At 42.4% G+C, this 13,712-nt stretch overlaps 1 protein-coding gene across 1 annotated transcript in view; it reads left to right on the top strand.

The window, feature by feature from the left end:
- LOC122789292 (elongation of very long chain fatty acids protein 6-like) overlaps positions 1-12,646 on the top strand; it is a 201,691-nt gene extending 189,045 nt beyond the window's left edge. The window contains exon 4 of the mRNA XM_044056605.1: positions 10,040-12,646. Within this exon, the coding sequence (XP_043912540.1) occupies positions 10,040-10,461 (422 nt within the window). The 3' untranslated portion in view covers positions 10,462-12,646. The remainder of the gene's footprint in view (positions 1-10,039) is intronic.
- The last annotated feature ends 1,066 nt before the right edge of the window (positions 12,647-13,712 follow it).

Genomic DNA, 13,712 nt, shown 5'->3' with positions numbered 1-13,712 from the left:
CCTACTAGTTACAGTTTTACATTTTTAAGGGTACCAGAAATGTTCATCACATGGGCTCTCTTGGATAACCAGTTTGTAATCCAGTGGACAGTGGAGGGTGTTGCTCTAAGTTTGTCTAATGTTTCAATAATACCATCATGGGGTATACTATCTAAAAACCATGACCAGGTTAAGATAAACAGCATACATGAAGTGACCACTGTCTACAGCATCAGCGTACTTTACAAAGTAGCTTGCTAGGTTTTGAGACTGGACCTGCCCTTCTCAAAACTGAACTGAGTGAAGTTTAGATGAGTTAAATTGTGTACTCTTTGCATATATGCCTTCTGCTATAATACTTTCCATGGCTTTGCTTTACAAAACAGGTAATGCTGACTGATCTTGAATTACCAGGATCTGTAGAGGGTCCACTCTAGTGTAGGAGAGTCATAGTAGCTCTTCTCAAGGCATCGGCCACAAACCCTGTGGATAGTCTGAGGTTGAACAATTTAAGTAGAAGCTTGGACAGTGCTTACGTGGCACTGTTAAAATGCACTTGGTATGCTGTCTGATCCCTTGGGATTCTAAGACTTGTTCCAAGGTAATTTCAGGATAAACTAAATATATGGAGATAGTGGGGGGATAACATTGTAGGTAGTGGGAGGATAACAGTGTAGGTCGGTGGAGTGAAGTCAGCACTGACTTTATCTGCTAATATACTGCCTGCATTCTCAGGAATGGAAAATGTGATATTAATATGGATAAGCTCAATACATTGTTGGACATTATTACTTAATTTTCTGATACAACTGAAGAAAAAAATGTAGTTTTCCTGTCTGTAAAAGCCTTAAGCTTTACATTTTCTAATACTGGTGTTAAGTTCCCTGCTTACATGTTTCATTGTGATGCTACATGTTTCATTGTGATGCTGAGTTAGGATGGTGGGGATTTCTTACATTCCATTATTTTCCTTCTTTTGTTGTACATTTTATTAATACTGTATTTTTACTAGAGATGTTTATTTCTGAACTTGGCATTAAATTTACACAACCTTTTCTAGCATTTCCTGTACATAGGATTTAAGTAAAGAAAGGGTAGAGCAATCCTAAAACATGTCAGCAGTCCCCATGGGTCAACGTTTCATACCTCCAACACTTGTCTCATTATACCTACTGGGTATATTTGGACTAGTCATTGGGAGGTGTAAAAAAATCTTATGTAAACATTGACACCTAAAAAGAAAAAAATCAAGTGTGTGTGTGGAGTTGATGGCATATCTTGGTGCAAGTTCAATGGCTGCCCATTCCTGTCTTGTTATAGAAGCTTGAACATCCACTTACCATCAAGCCTGGAGCCCTCACATACAATAAAATGATCAGCATTAGCCATTTATTTATATTTGTTTACTGACGTAGTCCACTGATCTCAATGGACCATTTGCAGACATCTTGCGCAGATGTCCGATTTTTGTCTGTAGGAGAACCTTGTTCGTCCCTATTGGCAAAGATCTGTGACATTAAGGGTGGTATAGAGTCAGCAATACCTGTTTGAGTAAGCATAATGTGCAGCCGACCCTTCACCAGTTAATAACTGTACTGAGGATGCAGCATAGATCAGCTCTCAGAAATTAAGCCAGTGCACAATAAAATCTTGTTCTAGCAGCTTCCCAATATTGCAGGCCTGGAAGTTTACCCATCTCAACACAAATTGCTTGTGGTGCATTATGAAAGGAGAGTGAATATTTCATATGTATGACAAATGCAGTCAAAATGGTCACATTGATGTTGAATGGACCACTGGAATACCTTAAAAAGAATAACCATTATAGAACAAGGAGATGGGTGTCCATACCTGCCAGTGTGCACTGTCCTCATTACTTCAAAAATACCAGTTCTTCTGCCTAGATGTGATAAGGCAATTCTTTCCCAAAGTGGGATGTAATCTGCTTGAGTCATACCGCAAAAGTTCTTAAACTCCGTGGCTTTGATGTATAGCTCCAGGTCTGGTAATCCCAGACCACCCACCACCAGTGTGACAGTTAACAACCTCCAAACTACTCTGTGTGGCCCCTGAGCCCATATAAAACTCAATATAATGTTACTTATCCAGGTGAGAACTTTATCTGACAAAATAATACCTTTAAAGAAGGAACTGCAGTTCTGATCCATTTTTACTTGTGTGAAGGACAGTTCAGTGATTGTTCTACACATGTTTTGATCATGTACATGCAGGTGCTTGCAAAGTACATCAGTTTTATCCACTTTCTGCCACTTTATTAAAGGAGTTAGGAGTATGTATGCATCATACAACTTTTTTGGTTAAAATTGTCACATACTTATGGTATTCTGTGAGTTTCTTTTTTTTACTTTTTTTTATGTTTTGCATGCTCCGATGAGTACTGGAAGTTTTAGGTTCTCTACTTAGCATGGAAAAATAGCATTTTTTTATGTCCACATTCACAATAATTTCTGTGCCTTTGGTTTACATTTCTGGCTAGATTATATTAGTAAGTATGCATGAGTGAACAATTTGTAGTTGATCATGTTTAGGAATACTAATCATCTTCCATTGTATAATTATTTTCTGTGTGACTTTTTTCTTTTTTTTTTTACAAAAACAAAGAGGGAACTGTGCATGTTTGATGTGACTTGAATGTAAATTAATTTGCAGCAGGATGCTGTGAAAATATAAGTAAAAACAGAATCAAGGTCTTATTTTAAGTGTGCTCATAAAGTACCGGAAAACACTACTTTCAGCTGCTTTCACACATGGACTGTCTCAGGAGAATATGTTCCTTCAGGTAGGGCACACCTCCCTGAGTCTAAATAATTTATATAAATTGTCCACAAGTAAAATGCATGCATTCATACCATTGCTGAATAGCTAGATAGACAATTTACTATTGTCAGATTTTTTATATATAGACACACCTCCTAATAACTAGTTTTGCATTCCATTGCATTCATGCTCAGACAGCCTCTTGACCCCTCCATCCCAAATAACCATTTTCTCATGGGTCCATGTCTGATGTTTGACTGTAATAAAGTAAAATAATTCCTGGCCACAGTAATGTATTTCGTCTTGTTTACCTTACATGCACATACTGTCCCAACAAGCCAGTTTACTGATTAATTTCTTGCATACAGACTGCCTTCTTTCCCCACAGAATCACCACTTTCTGAATTGATGTAGATCTAATGTATGACTGCTAAATAAAAATAATTTTGACCACATTCGTGAATTTCAGCTTGTTTATTGTCTGTTTGCCTGCTTGCCTCTCTCTCTCTCTCTCTCTCTCACACACACACACACACACACACACACACACACACACACACACACACACACACACACACACACACACACACACACACACGTATGCACGCAAGGCTGAGGGTCTATTGCTGCCACCTAGAGCTTTGCTCCCACCCTGTCCTCGAAATAATTACCGACTTTCCAAACGGGTACATCTCTGATGTTTTATTTTGGTCGTATGAAACATATAATGGTCACAAAAATGTATTTCATCTTGTTGCTTTCAGAGATATACATTTCCAATAATGGTGCCATTAAGTTATTTCAGCTTGTTAATATCACATGTGGTGCCCCCTACCTGACAAGCTATATCTTTGATCTTTTAACTATGCTTCACCCTGAAAAGCCATATTGGAGAGCATGTCACTGTGATCAAGTAATCTAATCTCACTTTGTTTCCACACATTGCCTGTTTCCCTGCCTCAGAATAAACACTTTCTGTGTTCACCTCTGGATGTTTGAATGTGAAATAGTGGAAAATCATGTACTATGGAAATCAGCTGTCACTCCTGATGTCCTTCTATTCCAATGTTGCAGCATTTACTAGTGGGTTTACCCTTCTTCCAATCAGCCTGTACGTCCAGGTTTCCAAAGCTTTTCCAGTTCCTGTTGGTGTGTCGGACGTTTGACGTGTTAGCAGGAACATGGGCCATAAAGGGTGATGTCTGTGCGCACCAACCCCCAGAAATTTTCATCTGCCAGCCGTACGCCAGGTGTTCTGCTACTCGCAGACATCTGATCAGTTTCACATTGAGATAAGTACCCCATTGGGGATTTTTTTCTTCAGTCCTTTTGTTGTACTATAGTCTGTTAATGTCCGGTAAGAGCAAGTGCAACTGTGGTTGCCAGATTCCCCATAAAGACACCCACGACAAGTGTCTGTTTTGTTTGGATAGGGATCATGATTACAAAAACTGCACCATCTGTAAGTCATTCGTCCCCAAGACCCTTCGCCACCATCTTCTGGCTCTTGACCTATACCTTGAGAACCAACGTCTTAGACAGATCACTCTCTGTATGGAAGCCGCCTCCAGTGCCCCATCCGAACCACCCAGGAAGAGGGCCAAGTCCACGCAGCCTTCAACTTCCACTGCGTCTCCCTCTGCCGATCCTCAGCCTGTAGCCGTCATCAGCTTGGCTAAGGAACTGGCTTCCACCACTTTGGATAAAGCTGGTACCTGTCAGGAGGCCACATAATCCAGAGCGGATGACACGTCCAGGGAGGATATTCTGGCACCTGATACAGATGCTGGAGGGGAACCAGTAACTGGGATGGGTGGTTTGGACCCGGCCTCCGCTGCATCTACGATAACTTCCAGGCCTACCGCCAGACACCGGCTAGGTCTAGCAAGAAAAAACAAAAGACAAGACATACTCTGGCTCTTGAGGCCTTACATGATTGGCAGGCCTTCAGCCAAAGCCTTTACAATGCCTTCCTGGCCCTTAGGCCTACTTCAGAGTTCACTCCTGCCATTCCACCTGTACTCAGTACCAGGCCTTCCTTGCGTGAAAGGATTACAAGTCAACCTGTAGAGGAAGAAATGTCGGACTCCTCAGAAGACTCCTTGTCTTACTCTTCCTAGATTTCATCCCCCCTGGGGTATGGATCCCCAGAAGAAGCCTCTGCAGAACCTGATTCCCCTGTGGAAAACCTAACTTTCGAGGATACTGAGAACCTAATGAGAGAATACTTTAAATGAGAATGCTCAGACATGTCTGAAGGACAAAAAAGATTCTATGACTTGATCCAGATGGAATCTCCTAACCTGGCTCCTATCCTTCCTGTCCAGCCTGGCTTCTTGGAAGCATTAGCTGCAGCATGCACGAATCCAGATTCCCAGCCACCTGCTCCTAGAAGAGTAGAAAGATTATACAGAGTATCAGATGCAGAAAAATTCTTATTCAAGTGCCCTCCAGCAGACCCAGCTACTATTTCCATTGCCACTGACAGGGCAACCAAACTGCTTCCTACTACCATCATCCTACCTGCATATAAGGACAGCAAGACCATGGAGAGGTGGGGAAAGAAGATCTACACTTCTGCTACCCTAGCCTTTAGGGCCAATAATTACCAGTCACACATGGCCACATTCTCCTTGGCTTTATTAGACAAAGCATCCAAAGAGCTTAATGATATCCGTGACTGTGCTGCAAAAGCATCTTTGTCTTCCTTGCTCGGGCTTATCTCTCAAGTGAATAAGCACTCCCTTAGGTGTGGATATGATGCAGCAGAGGCCTCAGCAAGGTCAGCTGCATCTACTTCTGTGATGAGGAGATCTTCTTGGTTACGTCTACAGGCCTTCACCGATTACTTCAGGGCCAAAGTCTTGAATGCCCCCTTGGATCACTCTGCCCTTTTTGGCACTAAGGAGGCTGACCTTTTCAAGTCACTTCAAAAAAGGGAAAGGAGCTGCAAGATCTAAAGCACCTCCTAGTTTCTCCAGTCCCAAAGTTCCAGAGGAACTGCCCAGCCAAGACACAATTCATAAGAAAGACTTCAAGGCCCTCTGCCCCCACCAGGTCTAGAAGACCTCAAAGGAGACAAACTGCTGCACCTAGGACTCCTCAAATCTCTGTCCAAAGACCTCCCTTTCCGGAAAGGGTAGACATGTCTGACTGCCTGCCACCTTTCCTCCCACCTCCTCCTCCCTCCATCCCTCTGTCAACCCGTCTCTCTCGCTACCTCCCTGCATGGTCCTTGGTAACGTCTGACAAATGGGTCTTGTCCATCCTGTGGGAGGGCTACTTCATGTCATGGATCTCCCCTCCTCCAAGACTACCTATTCCACCCTTCCCCCCAAATCTCAGAGGTCCCTCCTACCCCAGGTACTAAACAGCCTGCTATTTCAAGACATCATAGAACTAGTCCCCGCCCCAGCTCGAGGGAAGGGCTTCTATTCCAGAATTTTTCTGGTACCCAGAAAGGAAGGTTCATGGAGACCCACCCTAGATGTTTCTCGCCTCAACCTCTTCTTGAAGGTTCCCTCCTTCAGGATGCTAACCTTACCCAGTCTTTTTCCCCTCATCCTCCCTCAGGCCTTCATGGTAACCCTGGACATAAAGGAGACCTATCTCCACATTCCCATAAAACTAACCTCCAGGAAATACTCAGATTCATAGCTGGCCCCTCTCACTTTCAGTTCTGTGCCTTACCCTTTGGGCTCTCCACTGCCCCAAGGGTATTTAGAAAATGCCTAGCCCCAGTCATTGCCTACTGCAGGACAAGAGAATACAGATATTCCAATACCTAGACGACCTGCTCATTCAGGCAGCAGACAGACAAACCCTCCTCGCCAACACAAAGGAACTCCTGTGCCTGCTGCAGTCTCTAGGGTTCCTTATAAACTTCCCAAAGTCCCAACTATTTCCTATACAGGACACTGTCTTCCTAGGATGCAGAATTAGGACAGACATCAGGATGGCCTTCCTCCCAGAGGAAAAAGTGGTCTCTCTGACCCACCACCTACAATCTGTCCTCCACTCCCCTGACCTGACTGTGAGGTAATTCCTCCGACTCCTTGGGTATATGGCAGCTGCTATGCCCATGCTACCCCTGGCAAGGTTACACATGAGGAAAATCTAATGGTACTTGTGCTTGGTGTGGACCTAGCACTCACATCCCCTGGAGTTCAGGGTTCCACTCCTCCCCTGCCTCCACCAAGAATTAAAATGGTGGATTGCCCAGGTTGCCCAGAATCCAGGCCTGCCCCTGCAAATGCCCCCCCTTCCCAGATCATGCACACAGATGCTTCAGACCTAGGATGGGGGCCAACTCGGGGCACAAGGATGGTGCAAGGTTTGTGGACAGACACACACAAACAGGTGCACATCGATATCAGGGAAATGTCAGTAATACTCCTCTCCCTGCAGGCCTTCCAGCCTTTCCTCATGCAGGGCCTACTAAAGATCTTCACAGACAACACCACTGTGATGTGGTACCTGAACAAGCAAGAAGGGACAAAGTCCTATCTCCTTTGCAGGCTAGCTCTACAGGTATGGGAGCTGTCTGTCTGTCAGGGTATCTCCCTCCAGGCAGCCTACATCCCGTCCCAACACAATTGTCAGGCAGACTCAGTAAGCAGAACCACATCAGACAGCCATGAATGGATGTATTCCTAGATGTGATTTACAGGTGGGGTATTCCACACATAGACCTGTTCGTCTCCTCCACAAACAGGCAACTCCAGAGCTACTGCTCCAGAACTCATGACTCGAAGGCAGTGCAAACAGACTCCTTCTCAATGTTATGGAAGGGGAGATTCCTGTACACCCCCCTCCTTCCTTCTGATCCAGAGAGTCCTACTGAAAATTCAGCAGGACTCACCAAAATCCTTGCTGGTGGCTCCCTACTGGCCAAGGCAGCACTGGTTTCCCCTACTACATCTGTCCAAGGGCAATTATCACAAGTTTACCCCCCTCAGTGGATCTACTCACACAGTACAAGGGGACACAGATACACCCACAGTGGAGGTCTCTTCATCTCTCCCTGTGGCGGATAGGATTCTGATTCCCTTCAGACACCTGTACAACGAGGACGTGCTTTCAGTCCTGCAGGAGGCCAGGAAACCCAACACAAGAAAATCCTATCTCTCTAAATAAAGAAGGTTTTCTATCTGGTGTCACAAAAGACAGATGGAGCCGCTGGACCTTGACTTGCCTTTGATTCCATCCTACCTGTGTGAACTCCTGAAGACAGGCTTGTCTTACTCCTCCTTAAAAGCACACCTGTCTGCCATTTCTGCCTGCTTGACAATGGAACCTCTTCTAGCATCTAGACTTCCAGCCAAGCTATTCCTGAAAGGTGTTTTGCACTTAAGGCCCCCAGGAAACCGACCCCTCCTCCCTGGGATTTTAAGCTAGAAAAACTCACTCTACCACCCTTTGAATTGGCTGACAAGACTACCTTGAAATTTTGCACATGGAAAACAGTCCTGCTAGTAGCTTTGACATCAGCCAGGAGGGTCTCAGAGCTTCAAGCCCTTATGGCTACTTTGCCTTTCTTAGTTTTCCATGTGGACAGGGTCACCATCAGGATTAACCCTTCCTTCACTCCCAAGGTGGTCAATGACCTCTCCCTGAATCAAGCCATCCACCTGCCTACCTTCTTTCCAAAACCACAGGGAGACCATGAGAGAGTCCTTCACTCCCTAGATGTCCACAGGCAACTCGGATTCTATTTGCATAAAACCAAACCTTTCCACAAATTAGACCAGCTGTTTGTTTCCTTCCAGCCCAGGGCTCTGGGAAAGGCTGTGGGCAAACAAACCATTTCAGCCTGGATTGCTAGGGCCATTTCTTTTTGTTATGCACACCATGGGAAGACACTGCAGGGCAGTGTCAGAGCCCATTCCACAAGAGCCATGGCTTCATCTAGAGCCTTTTGTAAAGGTGTAGACACCAACTCCATTCTGGAGGCAGCTAATTGGTCCTCTGTGCACACCTTCACCAGACACTATAAACTGGACCACATCTCCAAGGCCAGAGCAGGATTTGCCAGGGCTATCCTGCATGGATTCTTAGAATCCTCTTCCAGGCCACCTCCCAGCCAATAGTGAGCTGTTGTACCCGTCCACTAGTGAATACTGCAACATTGGAATAGAAGGACATAGGAAAGTTGTGTAAAATCTTACCTTAACCATAGATGTCCTTCTCTTCCATGTTGCAGAATTCCTTCCCTCCCTCCTTCCCCCTCTTATCCTTGCACTTGCTCTCCTCGGCTTCTGGACAGGCTGTGCCCATCAGGACTGGCTCCATCTGGGGCTTCTCTTGGGTTCTGAGGGCTGGTGTACACAGACATCACCTTTATGGCCCGCATTCCTGCCAACACGTCAGTCATCCGATGCACCAACAGGGACTGGAAAAGCTTTGAAAACCTGGCCGGACAAGCTGATTAGAAGAAAGGTAAACCCATTAGCGAATACTGCAACATGGAAGAGAAGGACATATATGGTTATAATAAGAATTTACACAACTTTCAAGTACCTCATATTATCCCATGGGGATTTCCAGAGTGGACTCTCCATTTTGGGACACACTTTCAGTTAGCAGTGTGAGCTTGAGGACTTATGACCATCGTCCCACAGCTTTTTGTGTGTGCTTTGTACCCTTGACTTAAATCAAGGACATGAATGCATACTTTCAAGTGCCCATCATCTTGGTTAGTGCTGTCTGCTTCTTGCCTTTAGTCTATGTACATTAGAGCCTGATACTTAGCCATCTACCATGTGCCATTCATGATGCATTTCTATATCTGGACTTCTTTTTGGATGGGCAAGTCAGCAAGCGTCTTGAGACAAATTATCCAGCACCCAGGCCTAATTGTCACACTCAGATCACTGGGGCTGCACTCAGAGCTCCATTCCTTTGCACTACAGAACTGCCCATATGTCTTTGTTTTAGTTATGCAGCACTAGTACTTTTGAGGTTACAGAAAAAGCACTGCAAATGCAGACCCATGCAGGTCTATTAGTGGGGAACATATTCAGGTAGGTGATGACTGCATTGCATGAACTAGCAGCCATTACTTTTTCTTTTTACAATTGATTCAAACACATTTTATAGCTTAAAATCCAATGTTATTTTATATATATATATATATAAAGTTTTGAAATGGTGGGCACACCAGAGACCAGCATCTTAAACAAATCCATGTAAATACATGCTTGGGAGTCATAAAATGTCTTGCAGGAATCCTATATTGCTGCTGATTGAGTGTAATGCTTTGTTTTGTTTCTTCCATCTGTAGGTGATACAGTTTTCATTATCCTTCGAAAGCAGAAGCTCATCTTTCTACACTGGTACCATCATATCACTGTGCTTCTTTATTCCTGGTACACGTACAAGGACAGAGTTTCAGGTGGTGGCTGGTTTATGACCATGAACTTTGCTGTCCATGCCGTTATGTATTCATACTATACTCTCCGTGCTGCACAGGTCCCCTTGCCTCGCAGCTGTGCTATGCTAATTACTGTGACACAAATTTCACAAATGGTCATGGGCATGGTGGTAAATGCCTTAGTTTATAATTGGATGGGAACTAGTGACTGCTTTTCTCATAGCGAGAACATCTTGTGGTCCTCTGTCATGTACCTCAGCTACCTCTACCTCTTCTGCTCATTTTTCTACAGCACATACTTGAAGAGTTCAAAAGGGGTAAAGGTTGATTAAAATCTAGATTTTAATGGATAAAAAGATATTTATTGACTGAAATTCCATTGAAACAGTTTTGTTCTTTTGAATGCTGCTTAACTGTTGTATACTTGCATTCAAAAGAAAAGAAAATTTAGAAAATTAATTTTTTTCTTCTGCAGCAATGCATCTGTTCTTCTACTAGTCTGATTAACTTCAGCATGGTCATTTATTGTTAAAGTGGCAGAACTAAGTGTGTCCTTTCTGTGACATATTACTAGTAAAACAAATTTCCGATTACTGAAGATCCCATGAGTTTAATTTAACTCTGGTTCAGTTTTATTGTGGTTTCATTTCTTTTAGGTGTCTTGCGGGTTAGCCTTAGCAACTTAGGCTATTTATAAAAGTGTAGTTGGTTTCTTGGCCGGTGTTACCCAGTATAGATCTTTCAGATGTTTGCAGTCTACGATTAAATAATTTTTTTCTAGGACTTTGATCAAAATTATGGTAATGTTGCAACCTGAATGCGCCACTTGGATTCTTCATTCAAGGTCAGATTGTCATTTTTGTGCAGCAGAAAAGTCTTCCTGGAAACTAAAGGCAATTTCCACAATGCACTATTTCCACTGATGTAAAAACCTAATGCCAGATGTTTCTGCTCAGAAATACAAAGAATATTTCTTGGTGGACATCAAAACATGAGTGATTGGAGCAAATTTTGAGAAAGTGGGAAAGACAAAAGGATTTAGAACTGATGTATGTATTAATTACCGGAGTACTTATTTAATGGTAAGGACATTAATTCAATTATTTTTACAGTCCAAGGTTCAGCCTGTGAAAATGATGTAGAATACTCCCTGTAATCACCCTTCTAAAGTCCAGAGTGTGGTTTACTGTGACCACTATTTCAACAGATATTGATGACCTTGTGCAAGTTCCAAAGTGAAAGTGGAACAAAAAATGCTGCTGCTTATTTAGCATTGATTCTATGCTATGATGAAATCTCACAGTATACATTTTAGTTATTCAGTCATGCTGTTCAAGTATTTTACAGAGAAAAACAATTAATTGGAACAGAGGGATTTTCCAAAAAGTGAAGCTATTAAGCTTTTCCTGTTAACCTTGGGAACGGCATTCCATGAACCAAGTATCCTATACTGTTAGATCTTGCTGTTCTGGGTTTACTTTTCTTTGTTTTCTGATACCTCAAAACTATGCATATGTGAAAGAGTATGAAGCAGGTTATCACAAGGCACCCATATTTGGTTGCTAGACCTCTTGTAGCCATGGATGCTTTTCTTCTATACTTATTGAGCCCACAGGAAGCTGCTAAAAAGTTCAGTTTGCATGTATGCAGACTTCCTCCCTTGAAAAGAGTTAAACAGTGACACTTAGGACCCACTGCAAAAATATGAATAATGGAGGTTTGGAAAATGTAAGTTGCATTTCCAATGCTTCATCAAAATTAAACTTGTTGAATTTTCAAATGGATGAAACAAGCCATCCAAAGCTTCATTTGGAGAAAAGCAATAGGAAAATATTTTTTATAGGGAAGCACAAAAGTAATCTGCGTGTATGGTACTGAAAGTTCACAAATAAAAGATTTTTACATTTTAGTCTTGCGTAAAGAATAACACTTCAGGATGTACAAAGTACTGATTTAGTCCATAAACAGTGCTGGGAGGCTACCTTTCAAGATTTTCAATCAGTTTCAAAGAACAAAGAAAAATACTACATATATACCTTTCTTATTGATTTCGTGCATACAGAACTTTGATGTAACATAGCTTTTAATTAAATATTTTATGTCCTTGTAAATCCTAGTTCAGAGCTTCGTGTGAACACTTGACAGATATGCTTTTTGTTTTTAAACATAGACCACTAGGTCTTAGAATTTATCTTTTGAGCTTGTAACATTCAGTACCAGTACATGCTGTCTTACAGACATCCTAGCAGTGATTCATTCCCCCAGCCTGAGAAGGCCAGAGCGTACTCTATTAACATTCTGAAACCAGATTCTTTAAACATAGTATAATATCATGACATCTCTTAACTCCTTCAGCACTTTGCCTTCAGTTATCTGTCAGTAAACTTTAATTTGCTAATAAAGACAGTGCAGTTGTAAGGCACTTGAAGTATAAAGCCACAGCATATGTGAATCTATTTTGCATAATCATGCATCTGTTTTACTTTTTGATTTTAACGTAAACATATAAACATTTTGACTCGGTGGTGGTGCTGCGGTAGCGTTGTCGCCTCACAGTAAGACGTTGTCTTGTTCGATTCTCAGCTAAAGCGTCTTCTGTGTGGAGACGTGCGTGAATGGGCGTACCTTCGTTGAAGGTTGTGCGTCAGGGCTGGCAACTCGGTACGTAAAAATCTACTGCCAATCATTAGCGGACCGGAGTTCTGCTGTGGCGACCCCTAACCGGGAAAAGCTGAAAGATACAACATATAAACATTTTGACTCATTTGTGAAGAAACTGAGGGTTAATAGGCATTTTGTGAAAAATAATCATGACACATTTTCCGTAACAGTTCTCCCCCATTTGACACGATCAATGTCATGCAACACATGCAATTATTTTAATTCTTCTTAACTTGCTAAAATATGCTTCAACATCATAGTTTTCGTCATCTACAGTGACTGAATATTAATTTACCTTAAGTTTATTATTAGATATTTTTATGTATCATCATGCGTGCAGATGAAGTTAAACATTTTGTAATTACAGCCTTTAGAACAAAGAGTACTAATACAACTAAAAGAATAATACCAATTATTGTAATACCTTTTAATATACGAGATCCAGGTTACCAAATGCACTGTCCAACCATCCAAAAAGTGTCCACTGCTTAGATGTGCTGTACCGGTCCTTGGCCCTTTGCTCCATGAAATTGGCCAACATTTCTTGTTCATCGTGATAGTCACTAATATAAGAACAATGACTACTTCTATGAGGATACACAACCCCCCATTTTATCAGCTAGGGTTATGTTGGGTGCCAGCCGATTTTTTAATACCACAGTTCGAATTTCAGTCATTTCTCAATTTGTCATCCTGGTGTGATGTGAAGAATGATTTGTTACCTCCTGAAGAATTTGAGCAAGCATGGTGATTTTGAGAATTGTCCTTTCCACTCCATACTCAGGAGTAAAGACTGAAAATACTTGCTCTGCCCAGCGAATTGCCCATTTATTTCTCAGTCTGCTTGCTGGAAGGTTCTTGAAATGTTGAATAGCAGGAGTAATGTAGCCCACAAAACAACATTCAGATCAGTTTGTAGGCA

The sequence above is a fragment of the Protopterus annectens genome, chromosome 14.part0, assembly GCF_019279795.1.
Source record: "Protopterus annectens isolate FY-2018-M chromosome 14.part0, PAN1.0, whole genome shotgun sequence".
Classification (NCBI taxonomy): domain Eukaryota; kingdom Metazoa; phylum Chordata; order Ceratodontiformes; family Protopteridae; genus Protopterus; species Protopterus annectens.
This window is presented reverse-complemented; position numbering and strand designations above follow the sequence as displayed.